The following is a 21048-nucleotide window of genomic DNA, read 5'->3' on the forward strand; positions in this document are numbered from 1 at the left end:
GATTGAGAGATTTTGTGGTTTTCTTTCCTTCAGATAAATCTGTTCCTTATACACACAATGAAGATTCGCCAAAACTTGTTTTACCCCTACTGGCTTGTCCTACCCAAGGCTTTATCAAGGTTGTCTGGTCATTAATGATACTTCTGTTTGTAAAAAGTTTGCATTCATCATGTCTTCACATGAGAAGCAGGAGAAAACACATAGCAACCACTTCATGTATTGTGCCAAGTGATACCCTAATAAAGTTATTACATTAACTACATTAATCTTGGACTGTACTTGCTTATCTTTTATTAATACCTCCACCCATTCATCAGTGCAAATGCGTGCATTAAATTACTTTTACTACTTGACTGAAGGGAGTGAAATCCAGAGGACGGAGGTGCTTTGTTCACATGACCACATTGTGAAGATATTTTTTCTTTCATGATTATATTCTGTTCTTTTGTTCAATTGCTTTAGTCCCGATTTATAATTGAAATGGCATATTACATATATTAAAACATCTGATTGCTACGAAAGATTTTGGTTATTTTGAATTGGTTTGTTTGCAGACTGTTCTTCAAGAGGGAATGGAACGTGTGCAGACCTTTTTCGTCAAGAATAAGTGCCGACTGCCTATTAATCCAAGCCTGGTGCCAAAAGAATTCAATACTAAGGTACTCTAAATGCTATATCTCAATTTTGATATACTTAAATGTCATTAGTATTGCAACAGAATGTGTCTCCAGAGATAGTGCTTTTATCTTTAGCATTTATTGACTAAATTGCTTTTGAAAATTAGCTATTTTTGAAAACCATGTTTGAGGTGAAGTTCTGAAAATCTCAAGACAATTATGCATCAGAATTTAATCTTTAATAATTTCTAAACCTATGTAGCATGTACTGCCAGCTAAATTGCTGAGCTGTGCATCCTACTTGACTTTATGTGCTTCATGTGGTGTCCGATATTCACAAAAGAGTACTAACAGTATTAGGAGTAGAGAATGTTTTTTTTAAATTTATTTTATTGATTTTAAACCAATGTGGGCAGACAAAAATGAAAAACATTTCAGGATTTTGTCCTCAAACCTGCAACTTCCCCCACTTCCCAAAGCCCTCCCCCCAGGCAGACTAAAAAGCAAAATTCCAATACATGTCGGACCACTAGACATCCATCTATATCACCTAATGCCAAAATCCAGGTCCATAAGAAACTTTTGTTCCCTCCGAGTAGTCCAGAGGCAAGCACGATGTCCCACTCCAGGCCCAGCCAGAACCCATAAGCGACCGCTGAGTAGTCAAACCCCTCCGTACCTCCCACGAGCTGAAGAATCATTGGAGCCTAAAAAACGGCCCCAGTGCAACAAAAAAACTTACAGCAGATCTGGGTGAGACACCAGATATTCTGTCAAAGGGGCCCAAAAATCTTTAGGACGCGAGGACTCTGGTAGTTCCTCCTCATAAATCTGTAGTTGGTTCCTACAATACACCAAATCACGGAGCCACTTCTTAATAGTAGGCGACGCTGTCGCACCCCCAGCACTGCGCCACCACCCTTTTAGCGAGAAGAGTGGATACTGCAACAATTCGTCTATTGCAGGGCTTAAGGCGCTTAATATAGCTTAGCAAGCAGACCTGAGCAGAGCAACACACAGGTTCCAGCACCACATCCGAAAGAATAGCCACCACCGCAGTCCAGAATGCATACACCCTCGCACACACTCAGGCAACATGAATAAAGTCTGCGTCTGCCGCCCCACACCGCACACAATTAGCAGTATCTCGGAGACCATATCTGTATAACTGAAGGGGGGAGTAATATACCTGATGAAGAAACTTAGTGGATAATACGGAGATTACAATTAGCAGTGAGACGGACTGTAAGTTGACAGCACTTTTTCCAGCTCTCCGGTGTAAGAGGTGCGCCCAGCACCAACCGGCAACGCACATAAGAGGGATGCTCGTCCAGATCACGTTCATGCAAGGAGGCATTATAGAGCCGTGTAATTAGCTTTTTGCGGCTCTCCCCAGACAGCAGCACCTGCAATGCTCGCAGAGCAGTGGGCTCAGCAGGGTAATCCGGATACGCCGCACGAACCACGTGACGGACCCGGACGTATGTGAAGGTGAACATAAAATCACGCTCTGTACCGTTCTGCACCTCTGATAGTGTTTTAAAGCGTCCCCTCGCATATAAATCACCCAAGCGAGTAACTCCCGCAGCAGCCAATGCCCGTACGGCAGGCAACTCCCTTGCCGCAGAGATCTCAGGGTGCGATGCAAGAGGTAGAGATGGCGCATACATATAGGGAAGCCGCGCCCTCGCAACAAGCATGCGCCAGGCCCATGCCGTACACTGCGTGGGGTTGATCTCGGACCGTGGACCGCCCGACCTGCCCGGGAGGGTCGCCTCCTGCAATGAACCAGGAAGCACCGCGTCCGCTTCAATAGCCACATGGGGGTGATACCTCAGCGGGAAGTACCAATAGTGCGCAAACTGCGCTTGGGCACATAGGTAATAGAGGCGAAGATCAGGAGCCTCGAAGCCTCCCCGATCAAAAGGCTGTACCAGTGTGTCCCATTTACACCTGGGCTTCTTACCTCCCCAGACAAATGTTAACTAACCCTGGGCGTAGTTCGCGAAGTAGCACTTCGCGAAGCTACGCAAAGTGCAGTTCGCACTACGCAAGCTACGCGTAGCACTTCGCGAACTGCGTAGTACCTTGTTCGCACTGTTCCAGATGTCGTTTTCAATGATTGCACAGTGCGGACAAGCAACCGGCACTGTGCAATCATTGAAAATGGCATCTTGCACAGTGCGAGCTGTAGTTTTCTGCTGCTCGGATAGATTTTTACTCGAGCGGCAGCTTTCTCAACGCGAACTGGTAGTTTCTCATCGCGAGCATACGCGACCACTCGCAATGAGAAACCTGACCTCCTCGCGTTGGGAATCTCGCCGGGAGGTTTATTTTCCATGCTCGCGATCGCCAACTTGATGTTGCTGATCGCGAACAAGGAAAAAGTCTCGCCGGGATGTCATTTTGCTTGCTCGCGGTCACCAACTTGACGTTGAGGACCGTGAGCAAGCAAAAAATGACCGCAGCACTACGCTACGCGTGTTCGCACTGTGCTACGGGCAATTCGCATAGTGCGAAGTAGCGCGAACTTCGCAAACTACGCTAGCGTAGTGCTTTGCCCAGGCTTAATGTTAACAATGTAGACTGAAGGGTGCGGAACAACGCGATGTTCAATTTTATAGGAATATTGACGAACAAATACAGCATCTTGGGCAGAAACACCATCTTGACAACCGCAATCCTATCAGCCAGGGAGAGGGGCAAATGTGCCCATCTCGTGGCCAATTCCGAAATACGGGTGATCGTGTAGCCGTAATTCTCAGTGACAACCATATCCGGGTCCCTATGTACCCAGACTCCCAGGTATTTCACGGGATCAGATGTCCAGAGAATATGTTTTAAACAATAATTGGCATTAATTTTCTGAAGATAGTAGGGGGGGTTTAAAGCAGACATGAATGAAAGGTTATGAAACTCGATAGGTGACAAGTGAGGCAAAAAATTGCCCGCCTCCTGCACTCCAGCATTTGTCCAAGTTTGCTGATAACCAGAATGCTCTAGTACATCCTGGATGGAATTTTTGACAATGCATATATTGGTATTTTTTCAGTTCAATCAAAGGTGGGGAGTAATGTAATGCTGGGCATTAAGCTATTATTAAGCATTTATTTTACGTGAAACAATGAGTGTGTGTATGAGACACAGACACGTTAAACGATTTACCCAGGGTCACATGATGTTTAAGTTTGGAAACTGGTAGTCATACTTTCTTCTCTTGGTCCCTGGGTCAGCAGCCTAGTCACTAGACCTTAACTCCTCTTATATGCAAAGCGATCTAGCCAACAAGACAAAGTTTCCTTCCATTTTTGGGCATTTTGTTGATGCCTGCCTAACTCAGTTACTTGTAAATTGCCATTGGGTATGGAGGATTTTTACAATTCGAGAGCCTCAGCCCATGGGGTGTCTTACTTTATCCACCACAGTGTGACAAGAAATATTCTACTTTGGGCAGTGGACTGTAAACAAAGTATCAAAGGAAAGGAAAAAGCAAAATAAATATTTTGTTTTAGACAATATATTTTGTCTATTAATAATTAGTGAAACATAGTTACTAATTCTGCATTACTGCTTTTAGCCATTGCTTCCCCTTCCTTACTTAAGATGATTGTCCACTCTGACACACCTTTGTAAGTACCCACATCTGGGGAGTACTCGCAAATTTGTTGGTATTGCCTACATTGTATAGGTTCCACACACTGAAGGACACATTCATATGTAACATAGACATTTTAGCTTTTGTGAATGGCCTCAATGCCATGCATGCTTGAGTTGCAATTTTTTCATTTGCAACTTTCCCGTTTGCGTGTTGAATTTGACCCGTACCGCTTTGAGCAGAATGCTAAGTTGTTGCTGTTAGCATGTAGACTTATGCTGAATTTATCTCCATTTGCTTTTATCCTCATGAACTACTCTCAATAGTCACAATGAAATCAACAGATGTAGATACCTGAACCATTTTTTCCACGGTCTAATTTCAAGTGGGCTACACACAAAAAATAACATTGTTATTAGGTTGAGTACCTTTTGTCCACACCCTCCTCTTCGATTGCATCTGGTAGACCCAGGGTACCTCATAAAGCAGAAACATTTGAGAACTTTATAATCTGGGATGTTTTGCCCATCTCTGATCAGGTTGTAAAGCGAGAATGTACAGTTGTGAGCTTAATACATTTTTGAAAGTTTAGATTCGAAACACTGTGTGGTGTTTTCAGTTAATCAGACCAAGTACATTATCTTTTGACATTTCTTCGGGATACAAAGTAGAAAATACTGGCAGTTTTAAAATGTCAACACAAACGTACTTGGGAAATGCAGGTAGATCTAACCATCTTACTAATGACTCATTTTTTTAAACTAAGTGAAACTCTTTCTCATTTTCAGTCCAAATGTATTTTGATGCACTAAAATGTAATTTTAAAAAAAATCTTGTGTATTGGGATTGGTTTTAAATGATAAAAAATTGTATTTGGAACGATTCTCCATTTTGTCAGATTTTGTTTTTTACAATTGAATAGTGTTTCCCCAATTTCTTTAGTTAAACTGTGGCTCATTAACAGTTGTTCTTACTGTTAAATTATATTTGTCATGTTAAATTCATTTGTGCTGTGCGCAGCTGTTTTTCCAGTGAGAGGATGGAGAGGCAGAAAGCATTAAACAAAATGTCTACTTGTTGCTTTTAGCCTTTGTATTGCGAAGTCTTATCCTGTTAAATTACTTTTCAGGTGTGCTCCTTCTTCAATTCAAATGCAGTGCCACTCAAAGTTACAATGCTAAATGCAGACCCCCTTGGTGGTGAGATCAATGTCATGTTTAAGGTATGTCTGTACTATATTACTTTGGAGATAAATACCATGATGTGATTGATGGTGGATGATAATAATTGCACAGTTTCTGTCATTGTCTTCACAACATACATTTTCCAAGTCCTCCAGTGGCAGTGGAGTCATATTGAAGGTCTTTGTAGATCCAGGAAACTGCCATTTTTTTCCGATCATTTATACAAGTGCGAAGTTGCAACCAATTACAATCATACCAGGGCCTAAATTAGTGCGGGGATTTAACTTGTTCAGAAGATATAATGGTATGCAAACATGAAATAGTTAGAACCTTCAGTGGATAATGATGTGGGCACCTACAGGCCCCAAAAGTATTTTTCAAAGTCAACTCAAGTCATCAGTATTGATAGGGAGTCTGGTCCATACAAAGCAGCATGTCTCGTAAAGAAAATTAAGTAATGCAGATCAGTTCATAACCCGCTCTGTAGTATGTAGGTTTTTTAGTTGTGGGGGTTGAGTGATCCTTACAGTTTCTTTTAGGGCAGGGAGTCCAGTATTGTTTTAGGCTTAGGAGAAACTAACCTAGCATCATCCATACCCATCCAGTCTCATGTTAGGTCACTTTGTGGAACCCACACTTTTAACATCTTTTCTGATTTCTTTGAATGGGTGTTTTTTTGGATGTTATCCCCAGTTCTTGAAATGAAAATTTAGGAGTTCCAGTACTCACTATCCCAAGGTACTTGTTCCCATTAAAAGTGTTGCACCCTGCTGTGTACTCTCCCTTTCAGGTTAAATATGTTCAAGTGCTCCAAACCTGATAAATGAAATGATGGTTCACCCCTTCTCTTGGAGCTTCAGGTTTTTGCTTTGTACTTTCCCTTGGAGACCAGGGTGAAGACATTAATCCTTAGAAGGGGCTTCTTTTTTATGTGATTTATGTTTCCAATGCACAAACCATAGTGATCTACAGCACAAACGTCAAATTACTACTTCCCCAGCACCCTTTTATAAGTGTTGTTGCTAAACATGCTTACAGAAAAGGTAATGAACATTATGAAATCCTTTTTCTGCCAAAAGGCTGGATACAAATGGTATGTCTAACTCTTAAAAAATGTGCAACTCAAACCTGCTTGAGCCTTGTATAGATAGAGGCTTCACACCTCTCACCTGTTTGGACATTCTCTGTAGTGCTAAACCTATCCGGGGGTAACCCAGCACTGTAACCAGTTTCTGTAGGTGAATGAAAACGAAAACAAAACTCTACTACATTGGTGTTGTATAATGGCAGCAAGTTTTCTCATTTATCGATGGCAAGATTAAAAAAACATTTAGTTCTCCTGTGAAAATGATGTCCTCTCCTCCATTATTGATTTTTCTGAGTTCTCGTAATTTAGAATTTGAATGTCTGCTATGATCTAATCTATAGCAGTGCTTAATTTGAACCAGTGGTTTCCGGTTCTCTCCACTGGCACTGTCGAAAGCAGACAAACAGTGGCGCTGTTTGTCTGCTTTCGAGCTGAACACAACAATATATGTTTGTTCATACATTAAAAGTGACTAATACCTGCCACCCAAGCCATTCTTGTAGCTATGGGGGGCTGTCATAATCTGAATTGCAACACTTATAGGAGTGTGATGGTTAGTGGTTGTGTTGGTACTGTCATTGGTAGTGCTGTCAGGGCAATGGGATGTGCAAGCTGCAGTGCCCCCCTGATGTGGGCCCGGGCACTTATTCTCGTCACAAGTTAAGCACTGACCAGTTTTCTGAATCAAATTAAAACCAGTGCTCCTCGACATATTAACCCCTTGTGTGCTTATGACGAGCCCAGCTCGTCATGAGGCACAGTGGAGCTGGCTCATGACGAGCTGGGGGATCATAACGGTCGCGCTCCGCCCATGCGCGATTGATTCCCCGCCTGTCGTCACAAGCACAGCGCCGCCACGGGGGAATTACCTCCACGGTAAAGGGGTTAAGATGCCATAAGGATTGAGTTTGTACGGAAATACCTATTTTTGCATGATCACCCCCAAAGCTTTGGACTATTGGTGCTGGTTTTGAGACTCTGAGAATGCACTGAGGCCTGCTAACCAGACCTCCATAAATAGCCTAAATATGCTGTAAAATGAACATAAACAAAACTACATGCAAGCCAAGTCTTGGTTCTTCTCAGATAATCCCTTATTTAGGTTCCAGTGCTTGTTCCTTTTAAATCAATGTGCTGTTCATGAAATAATCACTAACCAACATGCATTTTCCATCCTTCCTCGCTTTTTCAAGGCTGATTTTGAAGTCCTTATCATTTAAACTTCTAAAGGACTTTGATGCAGCTAGCTTTGTATAATTGTGTATATTACAATTTCTGACGGACTTTAAATGCTCCTTATAGAGAAGGTAACATTTCTTTCCACTTCACTACTCCTGCTTAAATAAAAGAGTTTAAGGCAGCAATCAATGGTAATATGATTTAATATGCCTATCTTTTAAACCTTTAATCTTGTCTCTCCCACCCAGTTCCTTATTGCTCAGCGAAGTGGACCCCATACTTATTTGTTCAGTCTGGTGTCTTTCTTTGGTTTTCAGTCCCAGTTCAGGGCTGATGAAGACTACATTTCGATGTTAGACCTGCAGCAAGCCAGGAAGAAACTACCCAAACAGCTGGTTCTTTAAAGCCTTTCTGAAAGGAACAGGCTGTTGCACAAGTTTCAAGTCTTCATATAGGGCATTAGACAACAATCTTGCAGTGGCCAGGAAATATTTTCTCCTTACCATTTTCCTAATTCTTTTGAGAAGCATGAAAAATGAATGAATGGCTAACCCTGTCACTTGATCTCCTTATCAGTTTTATTGGTATAACATCTAGCCAAAAACCCTATTTGTCCCTCGGCCAAACAAGCATGCAAAACATTGGAGAGAACATCGAGAAAGTATGGAATAAAAGAGAGTAGTCTACTACATATGACCCAATTAGCACTGTATGAAAAGATGATTACAATATACAAAGCTAATTATTAGCATCAACGCATTGCAAACTTTAAAATACCGCCATAGAAATTCTTCAAAATTTATAAAAGCTTAGCTCATCCACAAGTTGCAGCAAGCCATGTACCTCGTCACAGGTACTTTCTAACAAAATATCCAACTTCTTCCAGGGGAAGATTACCAGACAGTCTGGGACTGAAGGAAACCAAGGTCATACGAGCTCCCATAAACAAGATGGAACCAGTATGGCTCCTCTTTTGAAAACAGAAGATAACCTGAAAATCCTGGCCAACATTAGATCATCCTCGCTGGCAGATGCATGTCTGTTTAATCACAGAAGCAGTTGTAAACAATCAACGGAGTACTTTTTTTTTAGAGAATAGCCAACTTCTCCATGTAGTCTATTAGGATGTTAGAAAGGTTCCTCATCACCAAGACAGTGCCAGCTTAAGTCACTAATGATATGCATTGCATTTTGGTTTAGGGAAGAACAGCTGCTCTGGTGCTCCTTAACCCATGAGCTGCATTTGATACCATCCTTCATATTAGTCTTGGAGTGACTGGCAGAGATGAGGTTTCCGTAACAACCATGAAATGTTTTGCATGCCTCCTATCCAAACTCAAGCAAACAGTCCGCCTCTGGGATTTTTGCTCTCAAGCCACGGTAGGGGTTCCACAAGGTTCAGCATTGTGTCCAACCTTTTTGAATCTGTATGTAACCCCCTTGGCGAGACCGACCAAATCCTTTGGTCAAAAATATACACAATTCATTCTAAGACTGGACGGAAACCTCCAATAGTTTTCCGCCTGTCTAGCGAGTTACAGGCTGGTTTAGAAACCTCTCCCGCACCCTGAACAGGGATAACCCGAAATAGTGTTTTTCAGAAATAAGTCCCTATAGACTCAAGCTTGGTGTTCACCAAAACTGGACCCAGTCCCAGGACAGCAATCTTAAAATGAACTGTGTATCATTTGTGTAAGAGAAATATTTTTTACTAAAGGATTCAGTAAGTCTCGACAAGGGGGTTACATACAGATTCAACAAATATTGATACTGGTAAGTCCATCATTTGTAAGCCTTGTAGCCCAGAAGTTGTATTGCATGGTATTTAGAAGTTGGACATGAAAAAAAATAGTACCATATCCCTACAGTGACAAGATCCAAAAAGTCATTTTCACTGCGGCAGGCCTAGCTATCCTATAGAGAAAAACATAGTGCAGATTAAAATACTAACGCTGTATCTTGGGAATGGAATCAGCGAGAAAACACTTTTATAAGCTATTTTTAATTGTTATTAAAAAAAAAAAACTATTCAGTGGTGAATTTGGATTTGTAATAAATATTAAGGAAAAGTAACTTCTGAAAGCTACCCTTTACCTATCTGAAATGTCTAAAGGCTAATCAGTATAAGCCTCTGTCAGCTCTGTCTGTGCTCAGCTTGTCTGCGTCCTTTTTGACACTGCAGTGTCAAATCCAACTTGATAAGTCTGTTGAGCCACATGTATCACCTGGGTACACTTGAAAGGGAGAGTACTGGACGCCAAGAAATGTATTGCCATTCCCCGGTCTGGTTGCTGAAGGACCCTCATTGTGTCCTACCAGACGTCTGTCTCTGGGTTTGTTGTGGGTACAGTGTCTGCCTCAAGCTGGATTTTAGTGTTAGATGCAGGAGAACACTCGGATTACCATAGAACACTCACCCACATACACCCAGCCCTAAGTGCCCAAGTTTAGTGTGGCCGAAGACCTTAGCTATCTTGAAAATGCCTTGGCACATTGCATTTTGGACCTGTGTGTAGTAGGGCAGACAGGAATTGCTGCAACTGACGGTAGGGTTACCCCCGGAAACCTTTACCCCATTGGTTAAGGAGGGGCCAGGAGTCACTCCACCCACTAGTTAGTACCAGACATAAATGTAACATCTCCAGGGACCCACTTCAGAAAACTTTCAGAACCTGCCGACGATCAGTAGAGGACTGGGCCTGCTCCCTCTTGTAACCTGGACAAAGAAGTCTACGCCAAAGGTCAGTTGTGTGGCTATAAAGACAAAACAAGCTGCAGGAGACTTTTACCTGGAAGTTCCCAGCTGACCACTGGCAACTGAACCTGGACTGGACCCTACTTTTGGCCTTTGCCTGACAACCTGTACATCTTCAACTGCCTCTCTTGAGGACCTGAGGACCTTAGAAGTGTACTGCTGAGGTTGGTCGGACTTAAATGACTAATTCAGAAGATAAAATATTTGACCAGGACAAACTTGATTGGGGTATCTGACCTGTACTCCATCACGGTCTGTCTGAAATTGCGGCCTAGGTCCCACTCTACTACGACCATAAACTATCATTGGCGCTTTGTACTTTTTTTGCACCATTTTCCCTGAAATATTTAAAAATGCATATCTCTAGTTAACCTTGTTGTATTTTTGTCATTTTGTTTATTAAATTGTATTCTATTTTTCTAATGAAGTTTGGGATTTTTATTGTTTGGCATTTTGACTTTATTACTGTTTTGGTCTTGCATAAATACTTTACACATAACACTGTATGCTCTGTTCCATAGTTTCCAGGGAGTTGATCTCATGATAATTTAGTGACTTTAAGGGTGCACCCTGACAAGGGTAGTGATTATTTCTTGAGTTGGGCAGTAACTCACCCCAAATAATAATCCAATTTCTTTCAATGAGCCTTGCCTGCTTGGTGAGAAGACAGGTTTAGCCCATGAATCGCTGTATAGAGACAGGAGTCACAGCGCATTCCTTAGGCCTTTCAATGCCTGCCAGACAGCTTACCCACCAGTCACTTCCCTTTTAAGGATTCTCCAGAGCGTTGGTGTAGAGGCAGTGCCAACCCCTGCAGCAGGCACCCCAGGAGTCAGAAACCGGGTTTGAGCAGACATGGTGCGGGTCACCAGGAACAGCAAAGATACAAGTCCCCCAACCCTGCAGCATCAGCCTCCAAGCCGCTTTAGCATCCCCTTAGTGGCACACCACCAGCCCTGTAGGAGGCTGGATTAAAGACTTTCTGCAAGGGTGGCAAAGGATTACAACCAACAGACGAGTCGCTGATACCTTTCAGCGGGGCTATGCCTTTCCATTCCTTTCCATCCAGCCGCATCTTCCACCCACATCAGAACAGCTTTCAGAGGAACACTGGCCATTTTCTTGCAGGAGAAGCAGGTTCTCTTGTCCAAAGTGACTATGAACAGGTTAGCAGCCTTGGAAATAGGAACAGGTTTTATTCCCGCTATTTCTTCATGCCGAAAAAGGACAGAGGCCTTTGTTCTATTTAAGACCTCTGCCATCTGAATGCCTTCCTGCAGAAGGACAGATTCAAGATGCTCACACTAACCCAAGTCCTGTCTGCTCTGGATCCAGGTGACTGGATGGTAGCCCTGGACATGCAGGGCCATATTTTCATATACCCATCTTGTAGTTTCATATAGGTTCTCTGCGGCTCAAGGTAATCCAGGAGCATTTTTATTTTGCTTTCCTCCCCTTCCGTCTCACCAGTGCCAGTCAGGTGTTCATGAAAGTAATAGCCGTGGTCGCGGGACAACTTAGGAGGCTGGTGATACCAGTTTTTCTCTGCCTTGGTGATTGGCTGTTGAAGGTGGGTTCCCTACAGTCAGTCGCAGAGCACCTCAAGACAGTGGTGAAACTTTTGACATTGTTGGGGTTCACAATCAACACTTTGATGTCACACCTGATGCCTTTGCAGAGCCATTTTGGTACTGTGTAGTCCATGGCCTTCCCTCTCTCACATCGTGCCCAGGGCACCCAGGCTATCATCACGATGTTTCAGCCTCAGTACTGAATGCAGTGAGAGTGGCTCTAAGGCTTGTTGGCCTTTTGATCTCTTGCATCCTGCTCGCCAGGGGATCTTGAAGTCTCTGTGGGCTAGCACCAAGATAACCAGTCAGATTCCATCCAGGTTTTGGAGGAGAGTGCATAAGATTTGAAGTTTCTGTTAGTGGTTGGTAGTAGCAAACGGAAGTAAGGGTCATTTTAGTGTTTTGGAGTTGATAGTGGTAAAGGGAGTTTGGGGTGGGGGGCTATAGGAGTCCCTCCTCAAAGAAAATGGTGTGTGTCTGTCTGTGTCTGTCTGTCTCTGTCTCAACTCCAGTTTTTCGAATCCAGAAACTGACACAGGGGCAAGATTAACAGTATGTTTCTTGTTTATTTCGTTCTGCTTTAACACGTGTCGGCACTATCCTGCCTTGTTCACACAACAAACTTCATAATCAATCTACTATTTTATATGTATATATACATATGTATATTCACTGAAAAAACAAGTTATAGTTATCTCAAGTAACTACAACTCATACCCTAACTTAACTATAACTCGCTCCCTCGCCATGCACAGTTTTCTCATCAGCGATTTAACTGCAAATATTTCAGTGATATGATCATTGAGGTCATAGAAGGTATCATGAGAGATGTAATATGTGGGGTAATTAGCAGCTCAAGTTATAGTTACCTTAGGACATGAGTTATATGGTTTTGTGTGTGCAAAATCTGAATTTAACTATAACATCCCTGTAACCTTTAATTTTTTCAGTGGATTTCTAAGGTTCTTTTAAATTCTATTTCCTAACTAAAATGTCCCACCTTTGATTTGTTTCAGTGAATTTCTATACGTTTTAATGCTATTTCCTAGCTATAATGTCCCTGTAACCTTTTGTTTTTTCAGTAAATTTTACCTTTAAAAAAAAAAATTAAATTGTACTACGATTTGACCTATAAGTTCAATATACTAATATACATGTTCAAAAGTTTATAAATACATCATCATCAGAGACCTTTATTTCGATCTCTATGGATCATAGTGTAAACAAACAAGACAACTTACATCACGCATATACATAAAAATGCAAGTATAAATAGGATTAAATAAAACTATAATCTGTAAAAAGCTCCATCTGAAATATTGGTTAAGAAAGAGCAATATAAAAACCACAAGTTTGATCAGCACAAAACCACTATCTAAAGTGCATAGGAAGGACAGTGACCAAGGTTAAGGTCTATAGCATTAATGCATATCCAAATATCAGATAAATTATTTCATAAATTAAAACTGTGTAAGTTTCACACGCTTTATTTAGAATGCCATCAAAAACTTGGCCAGGTACAAAAAAACAATCTGGCTGGTATCACACTGCAATAATTTGAAAGTTTCCTGGTACTTCCTACTACCTAGCTTTTTGCTAGGGGAACAATCCATTTTCCACATATTTGCTTATAAAAGGGGCAAAACTAGTGAATAAACGATTTGGAACACCCTTCACAGCCTACACACAAATCAGTGTGTGAACTACTATCCTGTTGCCATCTACCAGTGAATGATTTTACAGGTAGAGTATCATACCTAAACTGAAGGTAGAGTTTCCTGGCTAGTGGAGGGACAATTTTGGTTTCGGTTTTCGATCAGTAAAGGCCATAGATCGGGAAGCCATGCACTGCATAACATTGTCTATTGCCACACTCGCCCAAAAGATTGCTTTTATGCTGGCCTTGCCAACTAAGCACATATTCTCCGGCAAAACCCAATATTTATCCAAGGCCAGCTTTCAAAGTAGGGCCTTAATAGCACAAAGCCACAGAATTTTCCATGCACACTGTGGGACCCAGAAGTCTTGGATTTCCTCCCGATAGGATTGGAGTGTGGGTGTTGTCCATAGTCAATGCCAATAGATCAGCATTCTACTGTCAATCTTGTGGACGATTGTCTTTAGGGCCTGGTCTAGAGATAAAGGGATCAGTGGTGTGCTTACAGAAAGGTTCAATACAGTTCTTCTAAACCTTTGCTCCACTATGGAGAGGCTCTCTATTTGGGAAAAACCCACAGCTCTGCACCATATAAAGCCACCACTAGGGCCTAGACATTATATATTTCCAGTGGCGGAGCCACCCTTCTACATGAAATATTTGTGTATTTTCCCTAAATATGCAGTGCGTTGAACCAAGGACAGCTGCTTTTTCCACCTGAGGTGTCCAACACAGATTCTTTGCGAGTTTAATACCCAGATACTCAAAACTTGGCACCACACCTAAAGGAGTGTCACCAACTAAAATCCTCCTCTTACAGCTAGTCGACATCTGCCTAGTAAAAATCATACATTTGGTCTTGGAGCTATTAAGCTCCAAGCCCCGCTCAACACAAAATATTTGAAAGGAGTTCAGGAGCTGTTGCATTTTATTCACACATTCATTCTTATATATTTTAAAACTAACAATTAAAAAATTAAGGTAAGGTAACTGTAGTCTTTCTATAAATGCAGTACACCAGGTCTTTATTTAAAAAAAAAATAGTTTTATGGATCTGCAGATCTGTTGCAAATCCTCGGACAAATAAGGGGTCTGCTGGTTATACATTCTATACTAAAACAACACGTTTAATACAAGCATATGCTATTGCAATTTCTAGAAGTGTATCACTCCCTTTGGTGTGGTTTTATTAGTGGCTATATGGGTGTGTGAGTGGGTGTGTAAGTAGGTGTGTGGGTGGTTTTGTGGGTATGTGAGTGGCTGTTTACGTAGTTTTGTGGGTCTGTGTGTTGGTGTGTGAGTGGTTGTGTGGATGTGTAGGTGTATGAGTGAGTGTGTGAGTAGGTGTGTGGGTGTTCTTTTATTTGAGGTCTGGATCCACAGGTCCACCGAAATCCTTCTGAATCCAGGCGGGTCCTAGCGCTTAAAAAAGGACTATTTCTTGCCAATGAGGGGTCCCTCACAGACCGCCTCCATCAGTCCCATGGGATCAGAGTATCTCTACTTTGACCCCTTCTATCACTTTTACATTTTGTTTTCTCCCCTGGAAACTGTGTCCCGATGCACAAAATGGCAGCTGCAGCTTTCCTCACAGGTTCCCTCCATCCAATCAGGGCATTGCTGTTGTCACCTGGATCCTCAAATCTGCCTGGATCTGAGTCTCTAGAGGACCTTAAATCTTTTTACTTTAATAACTCCAAAACTACTGAACATTTACACTTATTAGAAATAGCACTGTTTTGGACAAAGATCTAGCTTTCTGCCAAATGTGGTGTAATTCCATTCAGCGGTTTAGGCTGAAGTCGTGTCTGAAATCCCTATGAGGAAAATGCATTTTGGGACCCTCCCCTTTTTCTTGGCCCCTGCTTGATGGATCATCCCGAAACTTTTCATACGGCAGCTGAAGTGTGTGGCAAACTAGTTAGAAAATTTCGTGAAGTTCCGTCAAACTGTGCCAAAGTTATTAGCAAAACAAAAGTGTGTGTGTGTGTGTTTTTGTGCGTGTGTGTGTGTGTGTGTGTGTGTGTGTGTGTGTGTGTGTCACACAAAAGCAAGGAACTCTGGGAAGTTCCCGAGTTTAGCTGGAGAGCAGTTCCGATATAGAGCACCCTACAACACCAGCAACACTCTGAATATGCTCACTGTAGGAAGCTCATTCTGTATATACTATATCAAAGTAAGGTATAGTGTGTACAGTCTAGTGAATCCCCAAAGGTTGGCAGAGGTTAAAGTATATAGTAGCTTGCTCTCTATTTTTTGGTAGTGTGAGGAAGCAGTAAGGCCTTATCAGAGGGTAGTGCAGATTCGGTAGCAGTTCCCTCGGAGTAGTTCAGCTGCTGTTGAGGCGAATGGGGGCTTTGGGAGTCGTCATCCTGTGACTGCAAGCGTTTGGTAATGGAGTTGGTCAGACGCCCGCGGTTGCTCTTTCTGGGCAGGTTCGGTTACAGAGTTGGTCCGGGGGTCACCTTTGGCCACGGTTGAGGGGACCTTCAGTTGTTGGCCGCCAGGTTTGATGTACCAACTTATGGAGGTTCAGGGGGTCACTGGGATCCAGGCTAGGATCAATGGGGGGACCTCCTTAGGGTATTGGGTCAGTCCGGCTAGGGGCGCGTGGAGCAGAGTTGTGGTGACTCACGGAGGCGGTTGGAGTCAGTCTACTACTTTTGAGCACGTCCGGTACTCACGGGAGACAAAGTCCTTTTTGTCACAAAGGCAGGGCAGGTACTCTGGGTTTTCGAGGAATGCTGACTGCTGGACTCGCCGAGGTTCTATTGGAGGAGTCTGAGGTCGGGACAGGCCGGTAGGACTGGGGCTAAACCAGTTTCTGTCCTCCTTCTCTTCGCACGGCTGTTCGGTCCTTCTTCTTCTATTCAGCTCTGGTCTGAGGAAGCAAGGTTCGTAGTTGCCTCTAAATACTGAATTTAGGGGCATTACAGGTAGGTACAGTTTTGGACCAATGGGTCAATTCTTTGGGGTGCTTTTTTAAGGTGGGTACTCCCCTATTATGCCTCCCTCCAGTGGGAGGGGGGCATGAGGGTCACTCATGTTGGTTGGGTCCCCTCATCTGCAAGATGGCCGGGACTGAGAGTTGTGCTTCACCTTGCCTCCCCCAACTGAGGGGTGGGCTTGGCAAAGGTGGGCACACCTCACGTCCTATCTTGGTTTTCTCGACGATTCTCCTGTCCAAAGTGGGGGTCAGAACCAGTAGGGGCCAGTTGCTGGGAGCAGCAAAGTGCTGGGGTAGCTCACAAAGGCAGCAGGCCTTTGAAGCTTCCCCTTCGTGGACCCTGTCCATCCTGGGGAGGAGTCTTGGCACCTCGTCTCAGGATATGCTTTGTTTCAGGACCCCGAGAGTGGCAGGTTCTCGACCCAAGGATCCAGAAACCTGTCTGGTGGTGACAGCTGGCGAGTAGCCACTCCGCAAGGACACTGGAGTTAGGTTATTTTTCAGAGGGCATCTCTAAGGCGCCCTCTGAGTGCATTTTTCATTAAATCTCACACTGGCATCAGTGTGGGTTTATTATGCTGAGAAGTTTGATACAAAACTTCGCAGTTTTCAGTAAAGCCATTATGGTGCTGTGGAGTTCCTAATGACAAACGCCCCTACCATATACTCTTTATGGCATTGCTGCTCTTACGATGTCTAAGAATTGACTTGGACACTGCAGGGGTACAGGGCTCATGCACCTCTGCCCTCACCACTGGTATAGTTCACCCAGCTAGTGACTTACCCATGCCAGGGCAATGGGTTATAGGCATGTCACACAGAAATGTGTGCCAGGTCGACTCTTCACTTTGTTCTCCACCAAAAGTGTGTGTGTCTGTTTCTAGCAAACCATAAAGATGCACCCTCAGAACAGATTTTAGAAAGAATATCTTAATGTCCTCCCAGGTAATGTGTGTTTCCTACAATGGTGGGAAAAGAACACACAGTGTTGTTAAAATACCTTTCACACACCAAAAGGGCCCTTGGTGTCATGCTTCATCATAGGGGTCTTCCCGCCCCTCTACGGGACGGGGCGTGCGCCAACCTACGATTACGTGGGAGCACCTTTTGGTTGTGAAAACGACTATGTGTTTTGTAGGGGAGTGAGTGCAAGGGTCAGGAGTTGATGGGTGGGTGGGTGAGGTTAAAAAATACCTTGCTCGTCGGTTTAGAAAAATCTTTAATATACCTGTGAGCTGGTATTAGTAAAAATAAGGGGGCGGAGGTAGATATGCCTCAATGAGCTGTGCCTCCTAGATGTGTCAACATGTTTCGACGCTCCCCAAGCTTCTTCGTCAGGACTAGAATGATCCCTGTCTACACTCACGAATTTATGTGGACTGCAGAATTATGCTACTAGTCACAAGGATTAAGGTGCATGTCGATTCCCAATGCACTTGCTGGATACCTGATTAAGTATCATGAATCAGTTCATTCGAATTGAGAGGTAAACTGCTCCATGAGCCTGTAACGGTGTGCCTGTCTTTGCAACTGTTACTGGGTCACTGCCACGCTGTGTCTGGCCTCCCCGCGGCGGAGGTGATACTTAATCAGGTATCCAGCAAGTGCATTGGGAATCGACATGCACCTTAATCCTTGTGACTAGTAGCATAATTCTGCAGTCAACATAAATTCGTGAGTGTAGACAGGGATCATTCAAGTTCTGACGAAGAGGCTTGGGGAGCGTCGAAATATGTTGACACACCTAGGAGGCACAGCTCATTGAGGCATATCTACCTCCGCCCCCTTATTTTTACTAATACCAGCTCACAGGTATATTAAAGATTTTTCTAAACCGACGAGCCAGGTATTTTTTAACCTCACCCACCCATCCACTCCTGACCCTTGCACTCACTCCCCTACAAAACAGTCGTTTTCACAACCAAAAGGTGCTCCCACGTAATCGTAGGTTGTAGCACGCCCCGTCCCGTAGAGGGGCGGGAAGACCCCTATGATGAAGCATGACACCAAGGGCCCTTTTGGTGTGTGAGGGTTTTTTTTAACAACACTGTGTGTTCTTTTCCCACCATTGTAGGAAACGCACATTACCTGGGAGGACATTAAGATATTCTTTCTAAAATCTGTAGTGAGGGTGGATCTTTATGGTTTGCAAGTTACTGAAGGAGGACATATCCACCTCCACTACTGTTGTTAAGTAGTACCTCTCTCCTCCCCCTTGTTTTTTTTCTTTTGTGTCTGTGTCTATACAGGGCCTCTCTGGTGATGGTGCCCTTGGTACCATTTACAAGGTACTTACAGGTGGCCAGAGAGTTGTCAATTGGGTTTGGTGACAGTACAGGTTAGGGAAAGAACATTGTCCCTGGGTACCGGATTGGCACGAACCCAGGGCACACGCAGTCAAAGTTCATCAACATTAGGCAGAAAGTGGGGGGCAACCATGCTAAAAGGGGCACTTTCCTACACTCACCTCAAATGTAGCAAAGTTTTGGATTGGCACAGTGCCATCCACACCGAGGTAGAAAGTGACAGTCTCTTGCCACTGTTCTATTTCTTTGCTGCGATGTAGGGAAAGGAGCGTCCTCCACTTCTGCTTTAGATAGAGGAATGTGTTGCGGTTGCCAAAGATCAGTACTTCCGTCTTGTCTGTGTTCAGCTGCAGGCAGTTGTTCTTCATCCATTCACCGACTTTTGTCTTGCATCTGTAGAAGTTGGTTCTGGTGGTGGTGGGGTCGTCAGTGAGTGAGAGGATGAGTTGTGTGTCGACTGTGTAGGGATCTGACGATGTTGGCCAGTGGGGGGCATATATGTGTTGAAGGGCCTGGGGCTGAATGATGAGCCCTGGGAGACACCGCAAGTGATCTGCTTGGGTTCAGAGGTGAAAGGTGGGAGGTGGATCCTCTGGGTTCTTCTGGTGAGGAAGGAGGTGATCGATTTTAGCATGTCCTCTTGGATGCCGATGTGGTGGAGTCTTTCAATCGGTGTGTGGTGGGATACGGTGTCGAAGGCTGCTGAGTGGTCAAGGAGGATCAGATCTGCTGTTGCTCCTAGTGCGAAGAGGATTCCGATGTAGTCTGTGGCTACGATCAGGGATGTTTTGGTGCTGTGATTGCTGCGGAAGCCGAATTGGGAGGCGTTGAGTAGCTGGTTCTGCTCCAGGTGTGTCATGAGTTGATTGTTGATGATCTTTTCCAGTACCTTTGCTGGGAATGGGAGCAGGGAGATTGGCCTGTAGTTTTTAAATTTCCTGAGGTTGGCTGAGGGTTTTTTGAGTAGTGGTCGGACATCGGTGTGTTTCCAGGCATCGGGAAGTGTTGTGGTGGTGATAGAGGTGTTGGGTAGGATGGTGATTTCCTGGCCGATCCTTTGGTTTCCAAGGTTAAAGATGTAGTTCCGGCATGAGACTGTGGGAGCTCCCGAGTGGACGGATTTCATGGTGGAGGTGATGTCCTGGGTGGAGAGGATGTTTCAGGTGGCTAGTGTCCGTTACAGTGGTGGCATATCTGTTGAGGAAGTCCGTAGGTATGGGTTGGGGTTTGAAGTATCTATATGGTTGCGATCTTGTGTAAGAAGTGGGCGAGGTTGTTGCACAGTTCCTGTGAGGGTGTGAAGTTGTTTTCTCTGGCAGCCGGGTTGGAGAATTCCTTAACGATGTTGAAAAGTTCCTTGGTGTTGACACTGGTTTTGGTGAAGGTAGCAATGGCGGTTTTCTTTGTTGCCCTCGGCAGGTGGTGGTCTTGAAGGCTGCCCTATTGGAGGTGTCCTTGCTGGTGTGCCATCTCCTCTCCAGCTGTTTGCTGTCTAGTTTCACTGTTCTGAGTTGGTGTGTGTACCAGCTGGCCGATTTAGAGGATTTTCTCTGGATGGGGAACAATGCTGTCTGAGCAATTGGTGATCCCGGAGTTGACGTTTTTCACTCCCTGTTCAAGTTTGGTAGCAGTAGCGGGTTTGGAGGTGTTGAGGGCATTCGCCCAGCTGGTCTCTGAGATTTTATGCAACCTCCAGTGGGGGGTGTTGGTCCGGGGGCTTAAGATGCTGAAGTAGATGGAGTGATGGTCCATGTAAATTCTGTGACACGGCTGTAATTTACACCGTTGATGGAGGCGAAATTGGGTCCAGTGTGTGGCCTGTGAGGTGTGCAGGGTCGTGGACTATCTTGGTCAATCCGAGGCTGTTTAAACTGCTGAGGAGGTGTGGGGTGTTATTATCATTGGAGTCGTTGCTGTGGAAATGTAGGTCCCTGAGGAAGATGTGGTCCTTGGAGTGTAAGGTTAGGGGCGCAATGAAGTCTGCAATGGTGTTGCAGAAGCTGGAGCACAGGCCTAGGGTACGGTATGCGAGGATGCTTGTGATGGTTGTCTTGTAGTCTGTGAGGAGCATAATGTTGAGATGTTCCATGGGGGTGTTGTGTTGGTGGTGGTAGTATACTGTATAGTCTCTTTGTGGATGATGGCTGTTC

General features: G+C 44.0%; 1 protein-coding gene across 4 annotated transcripts in view; it reads left to right on the plus strand.

Moving 5' to 3' along the window:
• Positions 1-21048, plus strand: part of PIK3C2A (phosphatidylinositol-4-phosphate 3-kinase catalytic subunit type 2 alpha) — a 780848-nt gene that overhangs the window by 462365 nt on the left and 297435 nt on the right. For all 4 annotated transcript variants that reach the window (XM_085648082.1, XM_085648085.1, XM_085648083.1 and 1 more), the window contains 2 exons: positions 555-659; positions 5342-5434. In XM_085648082.1, the coding sequence (XP_085504208.1) occupies positions 555-659; positions 5342-5434 (198 nt within the window). The remainder of the gene's footprint in view (positions 1-554; positions 660-5341; positions 5435-21048) is intronic.

The sequence above is a fragment of the Triturus cristatus genome, chromosome 3_2, assembly GCF_964204655.1.
Source record: "Triturus cristatus chromosome 3_2, aTriCri1.1, whole genome shotgun sequence".
NCBI lineage: Eukaryota > Metazoa > Chordata > Amphibia > Caudata > Salamandridae > Triturus > Triturus cristatus.